General features: G+C 40.2%; 1 protein-coding gene across 2 annotated transcripts in view; it reads left to right on the top strand.

Annotated features, from left to right (window-relative positions):
• Window positions 1-26,597, top strand: part of GHR (growth hormone receptor) — a 310,424-nt gene that overhangs the window by 145,155 nt on the left and 138,672 nt on the right. For both annotated transcript variants that reach the window (XM_019013672.4, XM_055367529.2), the window contains exon 2: window positions 3,710-3,790. In XM_019013672.4, the coding sequence (XP_018869217.4) occupies window positions 3,721-3,790 (70 nt within the window). In that variant the 5' untranslated portion in view covers window positions 3,710-3,720. The remainder of the gene's footprint in view (window positions 1-3,709; window positions 3,791-26,597) is intronic.

Below are 26,597 nucleotides of genomic sequence, written 5' to 3'. Positions count from 1 at the left end.
TGCCTCAGGCTTTGAGGGTAGAAATGGTGTGAGTTCCATTATGCAAGAATAGAACCCCATTTTTTAATCCCTCCTGCTGAAAATCTTGCCATGAGGCTATAGCCAAAGAATGTGTAAATATCAAAAGAAATTTAGAGAGGGATTTTCCCTAGGAAAATATTGCAAGCTTAAAAAACCCAGTGGGCTAAGGTCCAATTTAGTAGATTGCTCCGAACAATGCCATCCTCTACTTAGATTGTTGCAGAACTTCTTATGACAGCATTTGAGTAGACTCCTGTACCTCTGGGTTAAAAGGTACATGTAATAAGTTTAGGTACCTGGGCAAAAAGGGCTTGGCAGAGGGGAATAGAGGGACTTTCTTTTTCTCACATCCAGTATATCATTACATTGTAATGTTAGATAACATTAAAGTTCCAAACTTCGTGTGTCAGCACTCTGACCTTTCCTAGGGACGTTTTATCTCAGCTAGAACCTAATAGAGAAGGATTCCCTCATCTAGAAGCTGCCGTGTGGGGCTCTGTGAAGATGACGTGGACAGTGTACAATCCAATTGAATGTCACGTCTCGTCGCCTGGCTCATGTGAGGGCACTAGAGAGAGTTCTCCAGAGGAGTGCAGATGGGGCTACTTTTGGAATCATTCCCACTGAGCCAATATCAGTGGAAGAGAAGGGGAGGAGTTAGATTCTAATAAAGCCCTTATCTTCTGCTGAATCCATCCACATTTTTTTATCCTCCTCCTGGCCCCTGCACTTAGTTAGAGTCGGGTCCCTATGCAGTGTTCCAGGCGGCAGTGAACTGCATTCACCTCCTGTTTGGGAGCATGGCAATTTTAAATACTCTTTTCTGCTGTAAGAGTATGCAAACAGATTTCTGGTTAATTTTGTGTTAAGGATTCTTGTTTGTTTTTTGTTTTGATAGAGCACATTCTATGGACATATGTTCAGCTTGTAAAGGAAGTGTTATGGTTCATTTTTTTTCTTTTTTTTTTTTTGGAGATGGAGTCTTGCTCTGTCACCAGGCTGGAGTGCAGTGGCGCAATCTCGACTCACTTCAACCTCCACCTCCCTGGTTCAAGCGATTCTCCTGCCTCAGCCTCCCGAGTAGCTGGGATTACAGGCATGCGCTGCCATGCCCAGCTAATTTTTGTACTTTTAGTAGAGACGGGGTTTCACCATGTTGGCCAGGATGGTCTCAATCTCCTGACCTCACGATCTGCCTGCCTCGGCCCCCCAAAGTGCTGGGATTAAAGGCATGAGCCACCACGCCCCACCTAGTTCTTTATTTGGAAGAAGTGAAGTTCATTTGCAGGCAGCTGCTTTCAAAAGTTTGGGGATTGGAAGAAGGTCATCTTCTATTCAACTGAAGCAAATGCCACTTGTTTGTGGCATCTGCCAGGCATCCTTGAGATGTCTGAAGAGGTGACTTCCAAACCAGAGGATGCAGCCTTCCGAGAAATGCAAACCTGTTCACATTCTTGCCCAGATGAGAAGCAGAAACGGCTGCGTGGGAATTGGGAATTTACTGTTATACTCTGGCATCGGAATAGCAGGTGCTACTGGAAACTTCTTTACCTGACACTAAGTGTCTTGGGAGATAACAAGTAAAATTAACACAGCATCCAGTTCTTCAGTGCTTTCTCCACTTAAAAAGAATCAGGCTGGGCACGGTGGCTCATACCTGTCATCCCAGCACTTTGGAAGGCCAAGGCGGGTGGGTCACTTGAGGTCAGGAGTTTGAGACAAGCCTGGCCAACATGGTGAAACCCCATCTCTACTAAAAATACAAAAATTAGCTGGGCATGGTGGTGCACACCTATAGTCCCAGCTACTTGGAAGGCTCAGGCAGGAGAATCGCTTAAACCTGGGAGGCGGAAGTTGCAGTGAGCTGAGATCGTGCCACTGCACTTCAGGCTGGGCAACAGAGTGAAACAAAAAAAGAAAAGAGAAAGAATCAAATGCAAAGTAAATATTTAGTTACCAACAGGATGGCATTTTTAGCCTATAACTTTTTTTCAGCCTTTTAATATATTTCTGCTGGAGGTTTCCAGCTTTGATTACATAGCCTGTTCACCTAGGAGTAAAAGACATTGGGAGGGAGAGATGCTCAGTGGTTCTCATTTGCAAAGTAGACGAGGATGATGAAAGGCCATCAGCTCAAGGCCTTCCAGGTTAGGAATTAAAAACATGGATGTTGTAAAAACCACAACTCATATTTATTTGAAATCTCACAAAGTGTGTTCATCTGCATGTTTCTCACGTGAAATCTCACAAAGTGTGTTCATCTGCATGTTTACACTCAATCCTATGAACGACTCCATGAAGTAGTGTATGAAGGAGAGTTCCTCATGCCTGTGGATTTGCACATGGGGATTCAGATACAAGAAGACAATTTAGTTTACATAGAGATGTGTTTTTTTAAAGAAATTTTTAAGAATATAAAATTATATGGAACAAAAAAAGATAGATCCTCTGCTGTCTAGAAATTAAAGTACATCAAGAATTTTATCCCTATGTAGAATTACACAGCCATTGCCAGAGGGCCACATCTGTAGGCCCATGAAAAAAAACATCTTTGCTCATTATTTCAGCCTGATTAGGGATACCATGAAGGGCTATTCCATTAGGTCAGGTTTGCACAGTAATAAAAATGAAGCCAGTAGAGGATCTCGTGGAGCTCCTGGTATGATGATAAGTCTCTGAGTAACTTGTAAATACTGCAATTTTATGGAAATGTTGCAGCGAAGCTTTAAAGTAGTTGGCATTAGTTGTCAGACACAGCAACAGCTCTACAAAAGGCAATGCGCTGAGTTCATTTTCAACCAGCCTAAACTTGCCTCAGAAGATCCGGGATGTGGACACCCTGGTATATTTTTTCTAGAAAACTTATTTCCTTCCTCCAGATAAAGGTGTATGGTCACTGAGGTGTTGTGCTGACAGATGTGTTGATCTACTCTCTCCGTTAGACTGAAGGGCTCCAGGTGTGGCCACACTGGGCTTCTAAACGGCTAGCAAAGCCACAGACGCATCCCTCTTGGTGTCTGAGGTGTTCACATTCCTGGGTCTTTCAGATCTGTATTCCTCATGAAAATAAAACCCCTCTACGACACACTGTGTCCTTGTGGGTTTTTACTAGGGAGTTTTTGTTTCCTTTTGCTTCCCGCCTTCTTTCTGCTTCCCTTCTAGTTAAACCTCTTTAGGATGGCTCATTAGCAACTCGTTTTGAGTGGTTTGAGCTCTTTTGTTCACTGGGAAACAGATTTATGAAATGTTACTATTACCACGATTGTTCTGTTTTTCCTTTTATGGCCTGTCCAGCTCAAGGCCCCATGCTTTCTGATACTGCTGATAAGGTTTTCTATTTCCAGATCAAATTAAAGCAAACCTTACTGGCCCTGTTACTGAAGCTGTGCATGGGGGTCATTTGCTGTGAGGTGTTTCTATGGCTTTGAGCCAGGGTGTGAACATCTCTAGTGTTCATGTTATTTCCTGAGACGAGCACTCACGGGAAGTAGAATTTATTACAACCTGCTGTTTGAGTTCATGAAAAGTAGGACAATATGAGACTCTGGGGCAGTGAAAGACTTACTAGGATTCCTTCTGGAACTGACTCGTCAGCTCATTCATGTCTTACCCAGTCTTTAAACAGTATTTCATGATAATGGTCTGCTTTTAATTGCTGGGCTTTACCTTACCCTTTTTGTGATTGCAGGTCCTACAGGTATGGATCTCTGGCAGCTGCTGTTGACCTTGGCACTGGCAGGATCAAGTGATGCTTTTTCTGGAAGTGAGGGTGAGTTCTGCTTTTCCATTTCCACCCTCAGTGTTTTGAAACAACACTGAACTGTGTTTGCTACATCCAAGTTTTTTGGATGATTTTATTAAAAGATGCAAGTTTTACATAGCAGCAAATAGGAAACTTGACTTAGCTTTAAAATCAGAAACTAGTAGGACTTTTCTGTGGATGTTTAGGAGGAATGCAGTAGTCAGTCAACTTTGGCATCTGATGTTTTCATATCAACAATTAATACTACAAATCATGCTGAGGACATTTATGTTGAAGACAAGCCAGGTCTCTTGTTCTCAGGCTCTGGGAGAGATATTGAAATTACACTGAAGGGTTATTGGCTTACTGTTCACTCAGCTCATCTGTGACTAAGGATATCTAATTTATTTCCAGAGCTCAGAATTCAGGCTTGTTAATCATATTCTCAGAGAAAAGAAATTGCAGGTTTCAAATGAATTTTACTTCTCAGTCTCTGGGTGATTAGCATTTGGCTAAGTTGAGGAAAGAGACATCTGAAATAGTTGAATGATATACCCAGAAATTGTGAGCTTCCTTCCCCATCTCTATAATTCTCCCTCCCTTTTTTATATCCCTCTCCTTGTAGAGAAGTCTCAATATGTTTAAACTATGTTTCATAGCAGACCTAACTAAAACAAGGAAGAGTAATAGAAGGGAAAGGGAAGAAGAATTTTTCTGTCAGAAAGAAAACTGTGCTCTCTAACGGGTGGGAAACTTTTTTTTTTTTTTAATGAGTACTTGATGTTTTTCCTTGCCTGGGCTTCTACAGAAGAAAGAAAGAATACATTTCTCCCATGCTATGACACTGAATTTAGTTGTTGCTTTAAGAGTGTCAGACTCCCCTTCTCACCATTCAGCTCATGTTGGAAAACAGTCTAACAGCAGACTTAGCGCCTTAAGATGTCCTGCCTGACCTTCTAGCCAAAAATAAATCCGTAGTAGTGAGCTGCTGAGGGTGACCACGGTCACTTAGAAAATGAGAAGAGTAAAATATGCTATTTTATCTCTTAAAGCAATTTAAAAATATTTATAGAAAAGAGTCATAATTGTTGGAAATATTTTTTGGTCTCTCTGGCGTTATAATGTCAACATTATGCAAGTCAAACATGGAGAGAATTGCAGGCTCCATTTCAGCAGCTTTTCCCATGGCTGGTTTTAGACCCTGGTTCTGAGCCAAAGAATTGCAGCTGAGATCCTCTGCTGTTCCAAAGTCATGGTGGCTTAATCTCTCGTTTCTTCATTAAGGTGACTTTCACTCCACTGGGCAAGATTTGAGGAATTTAAAAAACTTGTGAAATGAAAAGTATGGCATAGGAAATCTTTAAAGAAAATTAAAAATGCATCCCCAGCTGAGAGATTAGAGCTCAAATTACATTTTAGAACTAGAAAGTCTGCAAGGAGCATCTGTTTCAGCTGCTTCGACATTTTACTAAAACTTTGAGTTCCTGAGTGAAGAGAAAACATCATTAGTTGCTTTTAATATTTGCTTTTTGTTTTTCTTTTTAATAGTTTTGTTTGATTCATTTATTTGTTCAGGGAGAGCAGAATATAAGCAAATGCAATAGTTTATACTAAACACAAATCACATATCCTACCAGTACTTACGCATAGGAAGTAATTTAACAAAGAAGAACATTTTTGTCTCTTTTTTTTTTGTCTTATTGAACTAACCAATATTTCTTTTTCCTTTGGAATATGTGCATATTCCAGAATCCTTTCTTAAAATGGTCTAAGGATTAAGGATGGGGCATGATGTTTACGTAAGAAGGCATATGTAAGCACGTTCCAGCATGTGTGTGCATGCTTGCCTCTGTGTGTGTGTGTGTGTGTGTGTGTGTGTGTGTGTGTGTTTATTCTAGTTCTGGCCACTTATCTAATGAATGGGTTCATGGGTTCATGGGTTCAGCCAAAATTACTGCATAACATGACATGGGTCAGTCTCAGATAACATTTATGGACCGTGTGTTTGTTTTTCTGCCAGGTCTGGATTGTAGCCAAATCATTTTATTTTTATTGTGTCTCCTATTGAATAAGGCAGACTAAAAATATAGATTAAATTTTTAAAAAGAAAAGATACTACTATTGAATTCAGTTTGTTCAGTGAAAGATGTGGCATGGATGGGTAAGTGATCTTGGAAGCATCACCTGGAGAAAGGTCACCCAGGAGCTGGTGGAAGATGACAGACCTGTATGCGTAGGGAAGGGTAGCACTTGAGCAGGGATTTTCTTGCTTGGGCAGATGAGCAATTAGAAATATACTGGCCCTGAAAGGATTTTTTTATTAAATCTAATTGCCCTGTGGGAAATTTAATGAGAACTAAATTTGAGCAGTGCCATTATTGTGTTAGCTAAAGTGTTGTAATAGATGTTTTCTGTCTCTCATCCTTAATATGAAGTTCTCATCCTTAATATGAAGCTCTATATCTGCTCCTCAAAGCCAGTTACATAGTCTAGAGGAGAATTTTTTATTCCAAAATCAGGAATGATCCACAATGCCTTGTTTTCAAAGGGCTTCACACGGTTGACCTATCAACTGATTGTATCAAAATTGCTGCTGCTGGAATGATGCTGCTAATGAGAAATGTGCATAAAGATCTAATGGATATAAGTATTCTTCCAAGGAGTGCCTGTTATAAATTAGGTCGTATATCTCTACTATTTCAATCAGTCTACCCTTGAATATACCCTTTGACCTCAGTAACCTAAGGTGGAAGTAAGCAAGCCCCTGTCTTGTAGTTCAGTCTAGCTGGGACACGAGGAATGTCTTGAAATTAATGAGAGACTGTATACCTTTAAGGTCTAGATTGTGTGATGAAGAGAAATGGTCAAGATGCCCTGAAAAAGAATAGATCAAGGTGGACTAGAATAGTTAATTCAACAAATTCAGTGTACTGATAATTCTTAAGAGCTTCCTATTTTCAAAGCCTGCACCTATGGCTATGAGGAATACATTGATTCTTCCCTCAAGGAACTTTTCATGGGTTAATAAATCAGGCATGTACACCAAGAATTACAATATCAGGCATTGTATATTAACTATCAAAATGGCTTGAATCACACTTTATAGAAGTGATGATGACGTGAGGGATACCTCAGCTGTGGTGAATTACAGCTTCATGAAGGAGGTTGACATTGTTTCCATAGAGACTAGAATGTCAGGTTTAAGATTTTAAAAGGCTGAGAAGAACAGAAGGCTATTACAGGAATAACTTATGTGATAAAGCAACAACATAAACAGAAGCGTACAGATGTAGATATGAGATGTCTATGGACAACAATTCATTCACTTACTGTGCTAGTCAATGGATGGTTCTATTTTACGCATTTAACATTCAACAAGTATTTCTTGAGCACTTATTTCATGGAAGGCATAGGATTAATTTGGCCAGGGTGTGTGGTACATAGGTGCTATATTTGTAATTATTCCCTTTGGAAGCAAACTTAGGTCGGTAGGTTTGAGTCAAGTTATAGAAGGCCCAGAGATAGCAAAGGCATTATGGAAAAGGCAAGACTTGCTGGGCCCTTGAAGAATCGGTAGCATTTGGAGAGGAAGAAAAGAAAGAGGAAGTGTATGCCATATCCAGCAAGTAATAGTCCTCAATATTGGAGGCCAGACAAAAGCGCTACCTGCATGATGGAATAGTGTGTGTGTGTGCATATGTGTGATATTTATATGTACCATATATAGTATCTACATGTAATATTGATATATAATATTTACATACAACATATTTATATTTGCATACGTGTAATACATACACTATATATGTACATATATACTTATACGTGTATATATATGTACACTATATGTATATAGTATATGTATATGCACACCAGTTAGGTGTGGCTTGCAGGCAAAGCACATAATTGACATCACTCAAATTCTGCAAAAAGTGTTATATCATTCTGTACCATTCAAGGTAAGAGACTTAGGAATGAGATGCCACATCCTAAGGGAACCAAGAGCCCCAAAATAATTTTTTCTGTATATTTTGAACATTTTTCATAAACCTATGCACACTGACAAAACACTTACTTGAAAGAAAAGACACCCCTGTTCTCATTGCTATCAGACAGGAAATAATGGCACAGTGGACAGAACAATTTATTTTTTAAAATAAACTCTATCCCACCACAGTTGAAGTTCCACAGAGCTCTGAGAGGATGTCAAGACATGTCAGATATATTTCACACAAGTATTAGAGTCATGGTTTCAGTTAGCAAACAGTAATGAATGCATCTGTTAAATGTGTTCAAGAATGAACAATACAAGGCTTTCCATTCACAGTGAAGGTGGGGAAAAAAGCCACAGAGCTTTTGATTGCTGCTGTCTTCACCATCATCCAGAGGCAAGAAGAAATCTTATGGTGTGTTCTAGTGCAATGGCCTACGTCCATGTACATCAGCAATCCTCTGTCCCCTTGTCCTCCTGATATTGCAGACTTTATTTGATGTTGGAGTTCAGCAGGTCACAGCAAGCTGGGTTAATCTAGATGGTGCCAATGTAGATAATGACACATAAAAAGTCTTTCAAGAAGCTTTTATTAGGTCATTTTACAGATTCAAGGAGGAATTTTATGTATTTATTTATTTATTCATTCAATTTTGCATGCATGCATTTATTCATTTTTTTGTTTTAGAGATAGGAACTTGCTATGTTGTGCAGGCCCCAAACAGTTCTACTAGCTTCAAACAATCCTTCTTCAGCCTGCAGAGTAGTTGGCATTATAGGTATGAGCCACTGTGCCCAGCCCAAGGAAGAATTTTGAATGTATATTCCTGCTTTTAAGGAGCTCACAGTCTTTAGAAGAGAAAACAGAGAAATAAACATAATTTAATTGTGATCCTCTTAGATTATTAAAGGGTTTTAATCTAGGTAATAATACTGTTAGATTTTCACTTTGTCAATAATACTAGTAATAGGATAAAAGTGAATTCGAAAGGTATGAATTAGAGGAGGAAGTTGATGACAATAGGTCAGGAGAGAGATAATCTAAGTGTGACAGGGATGATAAAAAATAGATGGATCACAAACACAGGGATGTTAAGAAGACAGAATTACCGGTACTCAGAGTCTAATTAACCTATGGATTTTTGACTCGGGGAACTATCAGTGCCTTCTTTTCCATCCATTTCTAAGTTTCTGCATTTTTAATTAATGTGATCATCAGCAATGACTCACGTTTAATGCAGTGAAGTCCTGGTGCACAGTTCAGCCTATTAGCACTAAAGTGGTACTTGCACAGAACAACTCTGTAGGGGAGAAAACATGCTGAGGCTGGATGACAGCAGAGTGTCTAAGCTACGCTTCTTTTGTACCATTTCTCTGAATTCCTCATGCCTGTGTCTACCCTGGGTCCTGCAGCTGTCTGCTCAGCTCTGCAGTATGGCTGTGGTATGGCTGAGGCTACTATGCAGTGAGGGTCTACAGCAAGGACAAAGGTCTGAACTCCCTCCTCACTGTAGTCTCTGGACATGTGTGACTCTATCCCAAAACCTTGACAATCCCCCAGATATTTTGTCATTGCTAGAGTATGTACTTACTCATGGGATACAATAAAATATATGCAGGATGAGTTGAGAACAGCAGAGCCATGTGCTGAGCAGAGTCTGGGAGGTTGGTTAGGCTCCCACAGAAAATGAGTGACTCACCCCTACAAAGAAGCTGGCAGTGTGAGTGATTAGATTTGTGCCACAGCTAATTAGTAAATTGAAGGAGTGGGACCACCCAAGAATACTCAGAACCCTGAATGTTAGTTAAATTCACACATGCCAGTGATAAAGTATATTTCTGGTCTTCCACCTTAGATGCCAGCTCTTACGGGAACAGAGCCAGTCCTGGTTATATAACAGAATGTTTCCACACCGCTTTGGTTCAGTATCCTAAATTGTGGCTCTTGTTATGGGGTAGACAGGAATGAGGTTGACATAACGTATTTGGTGTTTGGTGATGGCAAAGAGTACCTGTTCATAGACACACCTGGTTGTCCACCTCTGGCTAGAGACCAACCCAAGTTCAACTGTGCAGAAGTCCATGTTGGCCTTTACTGGCCCAGCCAGCCTCTACCTGAGATCATTCCCTACAACAAGGGGCCCAGGATTCCTCAGTCACCCCAGCACCTTTTCCCAAGGAAAACCATCTCATGAAGAATTTGTCATTGATGATTTTCTCCTCACTGTGCATCGAAGTCAATGGGTTTCTTACTGAGAGTTGGTTCCTTTTAAACCTTAACCTTACACTGTATATGATATAGAACTGTAGGCAGTCCAGGGTCATCAATAAAGACATTTTTGGGGCCTCTACTTGGCTTGTAACCACCTGCTTATCCACAGTACTATGCACCTAGCTTGTCATCAGGCAGAGTCACCAGCAGCCACAACAAAAGGGTGCACCTTCATCTTTTCCAAGCAGCAGGCAATGTGGCTCCATTTTAATTTTTCTGGCAATACTCACATGGATTGTTAAATAATGCTGTCAACAGTGTCATCTTCAAACGCGAAGCAAACTTCCTCATCATCTGTAGTTAGCAGCATAAAGACGGTGATGATGTGTAACATAAACACACTTTGAAATCTGATGCAATTGACCCTACGAAGAGAGTATTCCTTAGTGCCCTGTCTGGCAACTTCTGGACAGACCAGGAGGCCTTGGGGCTTAGAGCACTTCTTCAGCCTCAGCTGCAAATCCATTTTTTCTAGTCCCTTGTTCCCAGGATGAAGCCACAGTGTTTCATCAGATACATTTATCAGGAATCTCTGTTTCTGTTTATATAACAATTTAACTTAAGCCTCAACCTTCACAGTGTACGCATCACATTTCCATGGAAGGATTGCAGGTATTAGAAGATGGTGGATCATGTCTTAACCACAGGGGAAATGTTTCAGGATGTTTTTATAGAAGCTTTCACTAACAAGCAGGACACAGGATTGGCAGAGAGGTGGGGGTAGGAGGCAGGTGAAGGGTGGCATTTGTTGTGTTTCCCTCTTCTAAATGAAGTTATAATGACATCTGTGTTTCAAGAGTGTGGCAAGTTTGGACTGAGCTTGAAATAAATACAGTTTAATTGGTTTCAAATAACTGAACAAAATGACCATTCCATGCCCTGTGTAATAAAATGTTATGGAATTAAAACTTACTAGACGTTAAAATCCATGAAGGATATTTTGCTGGATGCCCATCCTTCAGCATTCTGATGAGGATCTTCATGTATTTGTTCAGTGAATAAGTGAATCAGCAGCTAAATCCTGACCTTTGATTTCCTCAGTTCTCTCCTGCAATTGTCACTGATGCTCTCATCTCCAGTCCTGAGCAAGGCAGGAGTTGAATTAGTATCCCCTTATAGTGGGAGGGGTCTAGAAATAGCTGTGCCACTTTAGAAGCTAGGCTTTGTGGGCTTTTCCGGGGGATGGAATGATTTTATTTTCCTGCTTTCTACTCCAGATACCACCAAGATCAGAATTCTGCCCTAAACACTAATGTGTGGGAGCCTGATGTCCTGCCTAAGTCTTGTCAACCTCTTTCCAGGTGACTGAACTCCGAACCCCATGCACCAGTCACTGGCCAACATTCTGCATTAAGTGACCCGGTCACCCAGCACCATCCCCCTGACACCACCTTTATCTCTACACCACCTGCCTGATTAAATCTCCTCAAATATTGACAGACATAATGACACCTGAAGATCCCAAATCCAAATTTTCTTTGCCCCTTTGGACATTGAACTTTAGATTACAAAAGACCCTGACTAGGGATCCTGTGGATAGCTGAGTCAATTTTCTTAGCCCCATTCCTTAAATATCAAGTCTTTCTAATTTTCCAATGAGAGCACATGAAACTCTCAAGGTTAAAAGTCAATTTATATTAATAAAATCTTTAATTTCTTGATTTCTGAATATGAAAAAATGATACTTTGTGTATCTTTTAATTTTTTGGCAAAACCTTCCAAATTTGTGGAAAGAGAAATAATATTGACTACTGGATAACCATGTGCTATATGTAAATATTAACAGATTCACCTTAGTGGGCACTGACTTGATGATGTTTGCCACATTATATTTTCCAGAGCCTTGGCTCTCCCAAAAAATGAGAGGTCATTCTTCAGGGGAGGACCATTTTGTGTTTGGCTAACATTTAGGACATATAATTTCTTCTCCTCTACATGCCACTGACCCACTGCATCCCTGGTTGGAGCAAGAAGAGCCATGCTTTCTTTAATAATAACTAATGGTGAAAGGATGTGTTGTAACAAGAGCAGAGGAATAGGGAAACAGGAGAAAGACAGTCAGTTGAAGAGTCCTGCCCTGTGTCAGGGCACCGTTTGGCCAGCTGGGCTTGCTAGGAGTAGAATATAGAAAGTACATGAAGTGCCATACTCAGACAGCTCTGGCTACGTTGACAAACTGGTATATCATGGTGCCCAACTTTCTTTGTTAGCTGCGCCAGCATCATACCCTCTAGTATTTGCTCTGAACTTCATAAGCTTGGTTGACTAGCTTTCTTTTCCTCTGCAGTTATCATTCAGACTGAATAGTTTCTAAGACGCTCTCACTGAGAAATAGAAGGAGGTAAGTTAACTTCTGTGCATACCTTGGCCATATTTGCTTGACAAACTGATGTGTATACTAAAGCCATTATGGGTGTGAAAGGCAAAAGTATAAGTGCTCCCCAGTATGACCTGGCTATTTTGTCTTACTTTTATATTTGATTGCTTAAAATATATGTTCTTAGGTCAAAAAACTCACTTTAAGGGAAAAAAATGGAAGAATATTAATAACCAAAATAGAAGAATATTAAGAACTTTAACATGAGATGTATTTAGATTAAAACCATCTCTTTTGGATTTTGGTGGGTGATTTCTCCATCATGTTTAGAACTGGGCTGCTATTCACCCAAAGGTGGAAACTTTTGATGTTGGGGAATACCACTGATGCCTTAAAGCAGAGGGTAAAAGGAAAAGACTGAAATTCCAGGCTAAAATGAGGAGAGCATGGCCACCACTGAGCCCAAGGTAGCATTCAATAAATACTATATAAATTACTGATTTATTTCTACAGTTGGTTGATAGAAGCTTACTATGATCTGCCTAAGGGTGCATCAAATTCCTCTGGTACTTTGATCCTATTCTTGACTATCACTTCCTTGGGGGCAGCAGTTAATCAGGTAGAGTCTTATCCTGTCAAGAGAGTAAAGGGAGCTATGGAGGAACTCGCTGGGAGGAGAAGCTGGTCCTTAGAGATGCTTAGGGTTTAGGACCAGTAAGAGGCAGTCTCCACACCACCCACATCTGATTCTTGTTTCCTTCTTCTCTGCTGTGGTCAGGAGAAACAGTTTAGATTAGGGATTTCAGAGCAGTGGTGTTGGACTTCGTCAAAACTGCATTTGAATCCCATTTATGAATTGTGTGATTTTTGTAAGGTTGAGTTCCCCAGAAGTAGGATGCTGAGACAAGGATTCCTATGAAAGTGAATTATTAGAAAATGGTCCAGGGAGAAAGCGATAGGAGAGTAGGAAAATGAGACGGGGAAGGTAAAGAAACCAGACAAGGATACAATATCAACTAGTATCCAACAGTGGTGTGGGTGGGTAGAATTATCTGTCTCAGCAGATTTTGAGTTGTCCAGATTATCCTCAGTTGGTGGTTAAGGTTAAATTCGCATCCTCAGGAGGATGCAAATTTCTGCACACTATCAGTTGTCCAAGTGCAGGTAAAGCTGGCTCCAGCAGCCTGAGGGCAGCCGACAGAGAGACACGGGTCCTGGGTGTGGGAGTGAAACCACACATGAAGCCTGCATGTAAAAAAAAAAAAAAGGTAAAGAGGGGCTGGGCGCGGTGGCTCATGCCTGTAATCCCAGCACTTTGGGAGGCTGAGGCGGGTGGATCAAGAGGTCAAGAGTTTGAGACCAGCCTGGCCAACATGGTGAAACCCTATCTCTACTAAGAATACAAAAATTAGCTGAGCGGGGTGGCGGGCACCTGTAGTCCCAGCTGCTCGGGAGGCTGAGGCAGGGGAATTGCTTGAACCCAGGAGGCAGAAGTTGCAGTGAGCTGAGGTGGTGCCACTGCACTCCAGCCTGGTCAACAGAGCAACACTCTGTCTCAGAAAATAAAATAAAATAAATAAAATAAAATAAAATAAAATATAAAATAAAATAAAATAAAGTAAAGTAAAATAAAATAAAGGCAAAGAGATCAATCTACATCACCAAAGCACTGACAGCATCTGCTACAGTGATTTGGTAGTTTCTTACATTCTCTGAGCCTCAGTTTTCTTATCTATTAAGTCAGAGGAAAATGACTTGTTTAAAAAGGCTTCAATGAGGTAACGCAAGTAAAGCACGTATTGAGATTACTACACAGGAAAAGCAGTTACTGAATACAATTAGTCAACTGGTAATTGGTAATAATTATGTAAAATTCCTATAATTATAGGGAGCGCTATACAATTATTATATATAATTCCTATAATTGGAATTACCAATAGGCTAATTGTATTCAGTAACTACTGTTATTGTCCTCAAGTTGAGTTATTATTGCAAACCCTGAGGCCTGAATAAACATGCAAACTAAACTGACATGTAGAATTTTATTTATAACAATATATGCCTAAAAGAAGTGGTTTATTTGCACAAGGAAATTTTGGAAGCTACAGATAATTTTAATAATGACTACAGAAAACTATCTTGAAGATGTTTCTAGTGTTTAAGACATAATAGCATAAACCTTTATAAAATGGGATACTGTTATATAGTTATAGTTGTAAGAATCGGTGTTTAAAGGATGGGTTTGATGAAATTTTACTACTCTAGTTCCTGTGCTTCTAATAAAATTAAATCTGATTAATACAGCAAGTAGGTCTTTGGTGAGTTGATTCTGATGCTGGGAGTGATTTTCTTAATTCTTGCTCAGAAAGCCATCCATGAGAATTAAATGAGATAGCATGTACAATACCTGGTATAGTTACTGGTAAGAGGTTTTCAGTAGAGACCAATCTCCTCTTTGTTTACCTTCTCATCAAGAGAGGAAGAACAAGGAAAATTAGGTTGCTTTTTTGAGAAAATACTTTAGGCCAATTACAATTATCTGAAAGTAGAATGAATTTCTAGGTTAGGCAAGACTAGAGTTAAAGTGTGGGTGTGCAGGGCTGACCTGCCAGGGTACTCTGTATGGAAGTACATGGAAATGTATGCCCAAATAAAGCTTCATATAATTGTTTTGATCGTACACAGTTTCCACATGAGATTATATTTGAATGACTAATTCAGCAAATATAAAAAAGGCAGAAAACCAGTGGACAAGATGATTCCTAAGGTTCCTTTCTTCCTGGTCTATGCCCTAGTGTATTATTTGAATTGATATTCACTGGAACACACAGTTACTGCTGGAGATTGAGTTATAAAAAGATTCAAATGGGTTACTCCATTATATCTACTTAGGAAATCTTTTTTTAAAATAACTGATAGATGTTCAGTTGTGCGAAACAAAAGGTATTTCTGGCTACCCCTTTATAGTTGTGTACATGACTGCAGAGCCATCATTTCATGCTTACTTCCCCACATTCATGTACCATTTTCTCAAAGGAAAATGATTGAATGAACTTGCCAGTTTTGATTCTGGGGTTTGTTTTAAACAACTGATATTTAAATCCACCTAGTCCTCTTTAGCTGTTCTCCTAGGAACTTTAATATTAACAAACAGCTGAACTTATACATTTTGTAAAAGAGTTCAGACAATGAATTCATTCTTCTTGAAATGCATGGAAGTACCCAGGTGCTAGCTACACCCAAGAGCCTTTTCTAAATACAAAAAGGATTGACAAACCAAGCATTTATCCTGTCTGCGTCCAACAGTTCGGAATCAAACCATGAACTTGCTGTTCCTCTGTTTGTGGTTAGCTTGTTTGTATATTTTTGAGGAAGATGATTCAATGCAAGAAGTAGTTTTATATAGTACGTTAAGTAAATTTCCTATATGATATACTTAATCAGAAAAATATTTTTGAACTAGAGCTCACAGAACATATGATTACAATAGTTTTCAGAAAGCAAGGGGCTAAATGAGGATTTCTCAACCTTGGCACTATTGAGATTTTAGGTTAGATAATTTTTCTATGCTGGGAGGCGTGTCCTGTGTATTGTAGCATATTTATCAGCATTTGTGACCTCGTACCCACTAGATACCAGTAGCCCCCCTTCTCAGTTGCAACAACCAAAACAACTATAGACATTGCTAAGTGTTCTCTAGGGGTCAAAATGGCTCCTGCTTGAGAACCACAGTCTAGATCTGGTAGTTGCATATTGAACTGACAGTCCCCAGGATTGTTGTGGGGATCAAATTAGATAAAACTTGTTTATATTTTTTAAAAAGTAAAACTAATACATATAGTTACATTACACCTCTTCTTTTCATTTGTTACTCATCTAAGATTTTTTGAGCCAGATGATGGAGACCCATAAATAAATTAACCTTAAGAGGCTCGAAGGTTTGCCAGGTAAACAAAGAGGTTAGAAGAAAAAGAGAGATCATGTCGGATGTGCCTTAATGAATGTGTGTATGTAACATGTACAAAAAGTTATGGGAACCCCAAGAAAGAAAAGGCTCCTTTTGAATGAAATCAGAGAAAACCAACTGGACCATACAGTTGAAGCTCTATAATAGGAATTACCAATTAACTAATTGTAACTAAATACTGTTTTATACAATGTCATATATTCATGTAGTTTTTAAATCTAGAAGTAGTTAAAGTTCATAATTGTCGTTTCTCAGGGACACTACTGAAGCGGTATCAAATCTAAATGAGCAACTTAAGAATTGAAGTTGTCAGACAGCTGTTAATTCCCCTTTTTCATACCTGCTCCAATGATAGCCAACAATCAAACAAAAATAATAAAATAAAAATGAAAGCAAAAAATACAACTCAGATTTCACTAAGTACAGCAATAAATGTCAGAGACATTAGGGAATAATAATAGGTCAAAGCAGAAATTCATTCCTCAGTATGTTCTTCAAGTGGAAGAATTAGGTCTGTTTTAGTTCTGTTGATTCTAAAAGAAACATTCAGGCTATCAAGAAAACCTGTTTTAAACTCTAAATCTGACACTAGATAGATAGATAGATAGATAGATAGATAGATAGATAGATAGATAGATAGATAGATGATAGACAGACAGACAGATAAATAGATAGATATAATTCTGCCTAAGTAATTATCTGCTGGTACCAAAGAGATTGACAAAGAGATTCACTAACCCACCAGAATTTCCCAACCTTGTTCCAGGGTATTCTACATTAGATACTCATTACCAAGGAAATTCCACATAAAAGCTGTCATGCTTGATGGAGCCATATTTACATGAAATGTTGCAGCATTTTCTTCTTTAAACCTCTTCTACAATTTGACCAATTCCATGCTCCAGGGAGCACTCAGAGGTTGATTAGGACATGAGTTGTTAGCATGTGCTGCACTAATGGTTATGAGTCACATTTGTTTTGGAAGATCACCCTTAAAGCCTGTCACTCTTGCTTGTTTATGGGAAATGCAACAACTTAAACATCAGTTAACAAATCCCCATGAATGCATGGTCATATTTGAGTGCTTCTAACAAATGCTTCCTTTCATTTCTCCATTGACAGCCCTAAGAATTAAAGGCTGGTAGAGCAAACTGGGAGACATCCATGAACATTTATTAAAGGAAGCATAGGACAGTATGATAACTGCAAAGCCAGCTGTTGATATTACTGGTGTGAGATTAAATTTCATCAGTCTTAAAACCTGCTTTTTACCACTAGAGAAATCAATCTGCCATATTTAAGGTTACATTAACGTGGAACATTCCACATACTGAACTGTCACATGCCTTTAAAATAACCATGCCATGCTTTTTTTTTTTAATCATTACAAGTGAAACAAACAGCTGACAGGTGGGGATCTATTGGTATATTCAAGTTTTTCATGTGAAAATTTCCCCCAATATTAGTTGTAATCACAACTTGATTATAAGAAACAAACATACCATATATAGGCAGAACTATATATCAGTAGCCTTTATATTTGACAGCTCACTGTAAAATCCATACTATGATTCAGTGAACAATTTATGTCTTATATCTGGGTTGATCTGGTTGCCTTCAGCTTTCCTCACTTGAAAAAACTATACTTAAAAATCTGTAATTTAATGTTAAAGTTAATTAACACAGCAAATACTTATTGATGACCTATTATTTACTGGGTACTATTCTCGGTGCTTGCAATGCCTCAATGAACAAAAGAGATAAAAACCTCTATGGTCAGGCTGCTTGCTTTAGTGAGATATATGTGTGTTTGTGGGGTGGAGGACATGCATGTGAGGCAGACAATAGGCTACAAAAATAATAAATTATCTAGTATTTTGTAAGGTGGAAAGAGCTATGGAAAACTGCCCCATTTGTTCCTCATCTGAGTATACCCAAAAGTTGATCTTTAATATTTTATATGAGTCTCCTAGGTTCTAAATGTTAGAAACTAATTAAAAATAAATTGAAACTAAACTAAATATCTTTGTGATCTCTCTGGCTAGAAGCCTCAGGACCAGTCCTCACTGTTTACTGATGAGGAAGCCGAGGCCCAGAGAATTAAATGATGTAGCCAAGATTTCAAGCAGTTACTGTCAGAGGTAGGACCAAGACTCACAACCTCCTTCTCTGGTGTGTTTTTCTCAATCGGTTAGCATTTAACAGCAAGTGTTTAAGTTGAAAAAATTTATTTGAAAATCTGTTTGAAACATGACAAAATAGGAAATACGTGCTTATTCCCTCACTGCAAAGTGGTCCTCAGCAGAAAGAAGATTTTGAAGTTTATGAATTATGTTCAGACAAGACCCTTATAAAATCACTGTCCTCTCTCCAGTGGCAGAAGTGTGGCCCCTGACTCCTCACCCACCCTCATTCATCTTTCGTATTCCTTGAAAATTACCACTGAGTATTTTCCTCTGCTTCCTGCAGCACCAGCAGAAAAGATGAGGATGCGTCTCTTGATTGTCATCACAAATCTCTTTCTTATGCTTGCTTCCATTCTTATTCTGCACATAACTTGGACTTGGCCATCATTCTTAGAGCTCCTCTAAATTGTTTGATTAAAAGATTGTTTATAAGTCCAGAGTCAGAACGGAATTGAAAAGGCACTGCACATTATGATGGAGAGGAATAAACTCCAGTCAAAAGTCATGGCTTCTGGACTCACCACCCTAAGGCAGCCTCACTGGAACTTGGTTTTCCAACTGTCAGTGTAGTTTTAGAATTTTCCTACTTGCAAGCTTGTTGTGAGGATTAAACGGTTAAGAGAGATTGTGTCTGTTATGGAATTGTGAAAACTGTAAGTTGCAGTCCACACTGTAGAAATCTTAGTTACCTCTGCCCTTTCTTTCTCTAAAGACAGGTTGCTAGTGGAATAGACAAGTTTGCCATTATTTTGAAGGTTGCATTAAGCATATATTATGTTAGTGAAGTTGGTCTTCTGAAAGTTGGAAGGGACCTCAGAGGTCCTATATTAGACCAACTGTGGCTGTTCCTTAGAATAAGCTGGGAGTTTTCTGAAAAATACAAATTCTGAAGCCTCATACATAGAGATTCTGATGTGGAAAATCTGGAATTGATGGCAGCAGTGGCCCATCTGGAGCCGCTGCTGTGAAGATGCCGGCTGTAGTGGGGGAGGTGCGGCTGGGGTTGTACCCTCCACAGAGCTGCCAGGTGGGAAGCCTGACCCTTCTGAGTTGGCAGATGTGAAGCCCAGTGCTCTTCAGGCACAATTGCAGCTGCCCATCTGTGCCTCCAGACCTGGGCATCCCTGTGCTGTCAGGGGCCCAGGAAGCACCCCCTGCTCCTGCAGGCTTGGAAGTGCCTGCTATCACTCCCTGGCCTCTCCCTGCACCTGCACCCAGCACCCGCTCCGGGGTGAAGCAAAGTCATGGCCAAGCCTGGATGCTGTCATGACCTGGTCAGGTGTGCACACACTCAGGGCAGTGCTGACACACCAGCCCCCTGGCATATTGGCACTCTCTGGACTTTGGACACCAACCAGCATGGGAGGGAGACTGAGAGGGCACTGAGGGGTTGTTCAGCACAGGCCTGCAGGTGCCCCTTGGCATGAACAGCCTGGGTGATGTGGATGACATGTAGATGGTGGCAGAAGGCAGACAGGCTCCTGGGCAGAAAGAGGCCAGTCCCCAGCGAAGCTCCACCTTCAAGCCAGGGATGGCTGGAAGCCTGGTGGCTGAGCTATCAGTTCCAGATGGAGTCCTTGGCTGGTAGTGAGAACTTATGGTGCTTTATCCAGGCCTTCCCATAGCCACCCATGGACCAATAAGCACACACACTTCCTCCCTTCTAATCTCATAAAATCCCTGGACTTACCCAGACTCGGGCAGATGTCGGGATGACCTGCCTATGGATAAGAGCTACCCACTTCAGGTCTCCTGAGAACTGTACTGTCACTCAGTAAAGTACTTCTTCACCTTGCTCACCTTCCAGTTGTCTGTGTATCTCATTCTTCCTGGATGTGGGACAAGAACTCAGGACCCACTTAATAGCAGGACTGAAAGAGCTGTAACACGAACAGGGCTGAGACATGCCTTCCCTGCCCACCACATTGTAGGTGACAAGAACAGAAGAGCTGCAGCCCTTTGGGGAGCCCAGACCTGTGTGACACCCTCTTTGGGGGCTCTGCGGTTTCTGTCATCTCCAAGCTCCCAGGCGTTACCACATTCCCCTCGTCCAGATGCAGTTGCCCACGGTGGAAGCCATTTGCGTACATCAGATGCAGCCGCAGGCTTGCATGGAGCTGGTGCCTGTGCTGGTGCCTGGAGCTGCTCACCCCACCACGGCAGCTGGTGTACCTGGCTGTACACAGTGGCCGGACCCCATGCTTACCCACTCACGTATCCCTCATTGCTCCATGCCTGGCTTGCCCTTGCCAGGCATGGGGTCCAGGCTGGTAGCACAACCCAAGCATAGCCTACCAGGCCATTGGCAGAACAAGCCCAGTGGGCCCGAGCAAAACTTGGGCAAATGTGCCACCAGCCACAAAAAGGAAACACAAAGGTTTCCGGCTGGAAAAGCAACACCTGAAGAATCCTGCAACAGAATGATGCTCTGGAGTGTTTTCTGTGTTAGGTGTGCTTGTTTGTTTGACGAAAGCTCCAAACATGAGTCTGAAGATTAGCCAGTTTGGGAAGCCTTGCTTCAGCTTTCTACTGACATTAAACTCTTTCTCCTCTCCCATTTCTGTCTTCACTTAGAAATGGAAACCCACTAATTACTCAAGATCTTACCTTTTCCACTCAGTCAACTAGGCCCTTGCACCCCCATTACTTTGCGTTCCACCTTGACAATTGCTATTGCCAAACATCGGCATTAATCTATTTTGACATCTTCTTTCCACCTGCTGCCCTCTAGTGGAAGTGCTGACAAGCAGCAAAATATTTAACTGGGAACAGCAGGAAAGTGACCAGTTTGAGCTGGCCAGTTCACACAAGTCAGCGCAGGTCCCCAGCATGATGTCTACAGACTACAGCTATGCCAGAAATCGTTAGGATGGCCTCCAGCTGTTTGGACACTATTTGCACACAAGTTACATTTAGAGCAGAACTTTGTAAAGACCCTGGCATTTATTCATGGGCTTTTTAAAGGTTTCAAAAATCTACCTGGAAAACATTACCCTTGGGATATTTTTGTTTCTTTGTCCCTCGTTTTATTCTTTTGTCATTTACCCAAATTCTTCTTCTTGTAAAAGAAGGTGGTTCTTTCCTGCCTTCCCTAACCTTTGAATTTTCCAAATCTTGCAAAAAATAAAGATACATATATCTTTAAATAAAGATATATATATATATAAATTCTTACAGTTTAGAAGCTTCCAGTCACCAGGTGAAAGGAATTCACATGAACTGAAAATTGACAATGTAAAGGACACTGTATTCTCCTACTGTTCCTCCAAGTCTCTTTGAGGTCCGTTAGTAGTCTTCTTTTTTCCAGGAGACACTGAAGTTAAGAGAGTTTAAGAAGATTGTAGTATGTCACAAAGCAAGTGGAAAAGCTAGCACTAGAACTCAGGTCTGGCTGATGGAAAACCCTTATGTGTTTTTTTAATGTGCTTGTTTGGTGTTTAGTGATTATTTAGTCTTCCATGAAGTAATAAATAATAACTTGCATGGTAAATGTTATTAAGGCTCATGGTACTAAATTTATAGCAAAAATCATTCAGCTTTTTTTTAAATGAATGTTTAATAATCAGTGTGTCTCTGCATAATCTCCAATTACTCCTTTTAGCAGAGGAACATGGCAGGAATGCGGGTAAGTTTGGGTGGGAGGAAAAGACAGCAAAAGCCACAGCACTGATGCAAAGTTGAGACTAGATTTCACAGGGCAGATGCTGTATACTCCCTCAAGCTTTGAAGAAACTAAATAGTTATCTATGTTAACCAATAGGGCAGAACTCGTACTCCAAACACTGATATAAACCGTGTGTGTGTTTTGTGTATGTGTGTGTCTTTCCCCCACAGCATTCTGCACAATTATTAACCCTTTTTGTGTAGTGGTTTTTCATAGTTTTATCCTTGGTTGTTAATATCATGGTAAGTGATGTGTTATAAATATATTTTTCCTTAAGTATCATAAACAATCTAAGATTTCATTTGGCTGATTTTTCTTTTGTTAGTATTGCATATCATTATTGCTGTTAGAACACTCATACAGATTATTCAACTTCTTAACTAGAATGTACACACACACACACATGTGCATGTACAGAACTGCCTTCTTTCTCTTTGATGGTAGAAAATACAGCTCTCTATAGTAAGAGAATTTGCTTTCAGTCTCAGACATACCCTTCATCCTCTGCATGACTGGTAAAGAGCGGAAAGAGTGATACTTAGGATCTGGATTCCAGTTCCCTGTTCTCTGACCATTTAAAAATGTTGTTACCTTGGCCAGGTAAATACAGTTCTATGAACGTCAGTTGTGCCTCAATTGAGCAGGCTTGTCCAAAGGATTCCTCAACGATGAGGTATCCTTTCAGCTGTATGAGCTGAACCTTGATTTGTGCAATAGTTTAAGCCCCTGAATAGTCAGATAAAAATCATGTTAATTAAAATTAAATAGCTATTGGTTGGATCTGGTTTTCCACTGGCTTGCATGAATGATGTTTTGCCTTCCTTTCTGATACTCAGCTCAGAGGATTCCTTCCATTGGGTTTTCTTTCTTGTAGTTTTTCTGGTTCATAAATAGCCTATAGACAAACACTAAACTGTTACAGGTAAAAGGACCCTAGATTAAGCCTTTTATAAAACAAATAGTCCTGTGTAAATAATGACATCTTATTTTATGTGTGTGAATTTGAGTTTTAGGGTGTAGGGCATGTCTGACTAGATAGCTAAAGGCTGAGCTCCAGGCAGCCAGCTGCTATCCAATCTCCACACCTGGAATGTTCCAAAAAACCTCCTGTGTTTTCTTTCTGCAGCTAAGCACTGATGAGCAGGATTTAAGAAGTACAGCCATACACTTTTTGCTGCACGTTTTTTAAAGTTTGTTATTGTTGTCATAGATTACTTGTTTTGAATCAAAAATTTTTAAAGAAAACTTAATCTCCCAAATTTTAACCCCAAGGTTAAATTTTAACTTCAAGGTTTCAGGATTCCAAGGAATATTTTTATTTTAAGATGCATAAAATACTCAGTACATGTACAAAGGTAATGCTTATAAGAAACTTAGAAAAAAAAAAGGAGCTAGTAAGACTGAGAAGGGGAAGAATATCTAAGCTAACATTACTAACCTGGCAACTATTATAGGTGGCTGGATAGCATGAAGGCATAAAGCTGAACGCAGTTAAGAAAATAGACTGGATTTGAATCCTGCCTCTACCTGGATTAGTTTTGTGACCTCAGAGAAGTTGCTTCCCTTCTCTGTGCCTCAGTTTCTTCATATGTAAAAGGAGATAACTATAGTGTCTAACACACAGAATTATTGTGAAGATTAAATAAGTTAATACATATAAAGAAAGTCCAAAACTATGGCACACAAATGTTTAATATATGTAAGCTATTATTGTTATAAAACTAAAGAAAGAGAACCCAGAAGACATTCAGTTTGGTGGGATTCAGATATATGTTTTCCTTTCCTCCTCCTCCTCCTCCTCTCCTTCTCTCACCCCACTATGCTTGCCTCCCAATCTATCCCTGACTCCTATTTTTCTTCCTCCCAACTTAAGAATTGTCACTAAAAATATTTAGAAGAAAAGAAAAGGTGCATACTTCAGGGGGTACCAAGCTTTTGGGTAAAGTACACTTTTCAGCTAACATGACTGTATCCAACAGTAATGAGCTTTATGGCAAGAAAAAGCTTTTTTCTCAATAAATGGGTTTTAACTTTTTAATGGATTATTCTCTTTGCATGGGTAATTCTCCTGGAAGATGGAAATTGGCTCGATGATAAGATAGGACAGTGGGATTTAGGGATCTAGATTAAGGGACTATCATGTATGCTTTTAGGAGAGAAGTTTAATCTGCAAAACCTACTTGTCTTATTTAATTAATTGTTGCTCTTAGCTGCTCAATTTTGTACAGGTGACTTGCATGAAAGCAAAATGTATGTCAAAATCCAAAAGCAGAGTGAAGCCTCGGGACTTCAGTGCTTTTGGGTGTCTTTCCAGACCTCTGCTCTTCCCCCACCCTCACCAAGGCCCCACTGACCTCAAAGGGCCCTTCTTGCCAGGCCATGAATTACATCTGAGCCAGAGGGCTGGGACTACAGCCAAAGCCAAATGAAGGTGCAGAATTTAGGACTAAAAAAAGCCTGAGCATGTGGCACTGGGTATAGCAGATAAATTTGTTGGAGAAATGGTTTATAAATAACATGAAAAGGGGAAGGGGATAGAGGGTCAAAATATTGAGCTGTTGAGAGTTGTTCAATATTTGAGGTCAGTCTCACCATTTTTAATACTGAACCCAAAAGTAATACACACTAAAAAAAAAACCTCTCTGAATAAAATTAACTACAGCTGGGCTTACTTTTTCTTATCAAGACGTTTGTAAGTTTGGCAGCAAGCATTTTTAAACAGGATCTCTATTATATGAAATAAATTTAAAAACATGTGTCTATAGTCAGGACAAACAAGTGAACAAAAACAAAGCAAAAGCAATAAAGAAGCCCCATGAAGGCATTATGCTTTTCTGAGGACAGTATAAGGCTAGGATACTGCAGAAACTGAAATACTTAGGGATCTTATTGAAATAATTTTCTTTTCCTCCAAACAAAGCAACCATCTCAGAGGGATAGATGGACTAAAAGACAAGGAATAAAGTAAACAGAAGATTGGTAACTTGGGAGGTTTTCTTTTCCCCTTTCTCTTTTTGGTTTTGATTTGCTTTTCCCTTGTTAAAGCCAGAAAGGATAAATTTTGGGCCAGAACTCCCAAGACCAGAGGGTCAGGGAAAGCCACCCCGAGGCTGGAAGCTATGAACTTATCGCTAGTCTAAACTCCACCTCCTTCTTCCCTGGGAGTCCTGCACAAATATAACTGCCTGATCTTTCTGTTTAGTGGCAAAGGTTTTGCTCCCTTCTCTTTCGTATCGGAATGTGAATTTGGGGAAAGATTTGGGGTTTTTTTTTTTTTTTTTTTTAAGAAACAGAGACTTGACTTATTCCTCCCACAAACTCTTACCCTGGCACAGGGAGACCACAAACTAAGTGAAAACAAGGTAAGAAGTGTTATGCCCAGACCATTTGTTCCCCAAAGAAGACCACCAGAGTCCAGAGTCAAAGCCAAGCGGCAAGGATCTTTACTACAAGTTCGAACCCGGTCCCTCCATTCCACAGCATACAAGAGGGCCCTGAACAATGCGAGTGTTTGCTTTTTATAGCCTGAGAGTTACAGGGGAACAAAGGAATTCTTTTGGTTCCCGCTTTTTCAGTAAAACTTTGAACGGCTGTCCCCTTATCGGAGACTTTCCTGGTGGTGTTTGTACTGGGCTCAGGAAGTTTGAGAGATATATGGCGATATGTGGTGAGATGGGAAGATGGGATGTGTTTGTACTGGGCTCAGGAAGTTTGAGAGATATATGGCGATATGTGGTGAGATGGGAAGATGGGATGTGTTTGTACTGGGCTTGTTTGTTTTGAGCCCGGGGCTGAGGAATGTGCCCGGCTCGTTTCATTCCCCCCTTTTCTTTTCAGGTATTTTTAGAGCCAATCTTGGGTCTTATAAGTCTGATTCTGCTTCAACGTTTATAGGTTGGTATTGGGCTCTGAGGACCATGAGTTGTACAGTGTCAAACCTTTCTCTAACGAACCGCAAAATTCTGTTAACAACACAAGGTCCTACAGTAAGCAGAAATAGTAGACTCAGCAGGGGTCCAAGGAAGGGGGCTAACAGAGAAAACATAGATAAGTTCCATTGGTCTGCAGCTGAAGCAAACTGCCGTGTTCTTACTTCTGTGCTTAACTTGCGTAACTGTTGGACCCGGTCTTCCACGAGCCCTGATTCATTTATGTAGAAACAACAGTCTTCCTTTAGAAACATACACATTCCTCCTTTTTCAGCAGTGAGTAGGTCTAAGGCCCTCCGGTTCTGCAAGGTTACCTGTGCTAGGGACGTGAGCTGTCACTGGAGGGAGGCAAGGGACTCAGCTGACTCCTCCATAGTAACAGCAAATTGTTGGTACAGCTTGTTACTTTCTATAAGGGTGTGACCTAGGGCTCCCCCAGCCAGTCCGGCCGCCATGAAGGATGCAGTGAGGGAGATTCCTGCAATGAGGGGGAGAAATATGGCTCGTG

This window comes from Gorilla gorilla, chromosome 19 (assembly GCF_029281585.2).
Source record: "Gorilla gorilla gorilla isolate KB3781 chromosome 19, NHGRI_mGorGor1-v2.1_pri, whole genome shotgun sequence".
NCBI lineage: Eukaryota > Metazoa > Chordata > Mammalia > Primates > Hominidae > Gorilla > Gorilla gorilla.
This window is presented reverse-complemented; position numbering and strand designations above follow the sequence as displayed.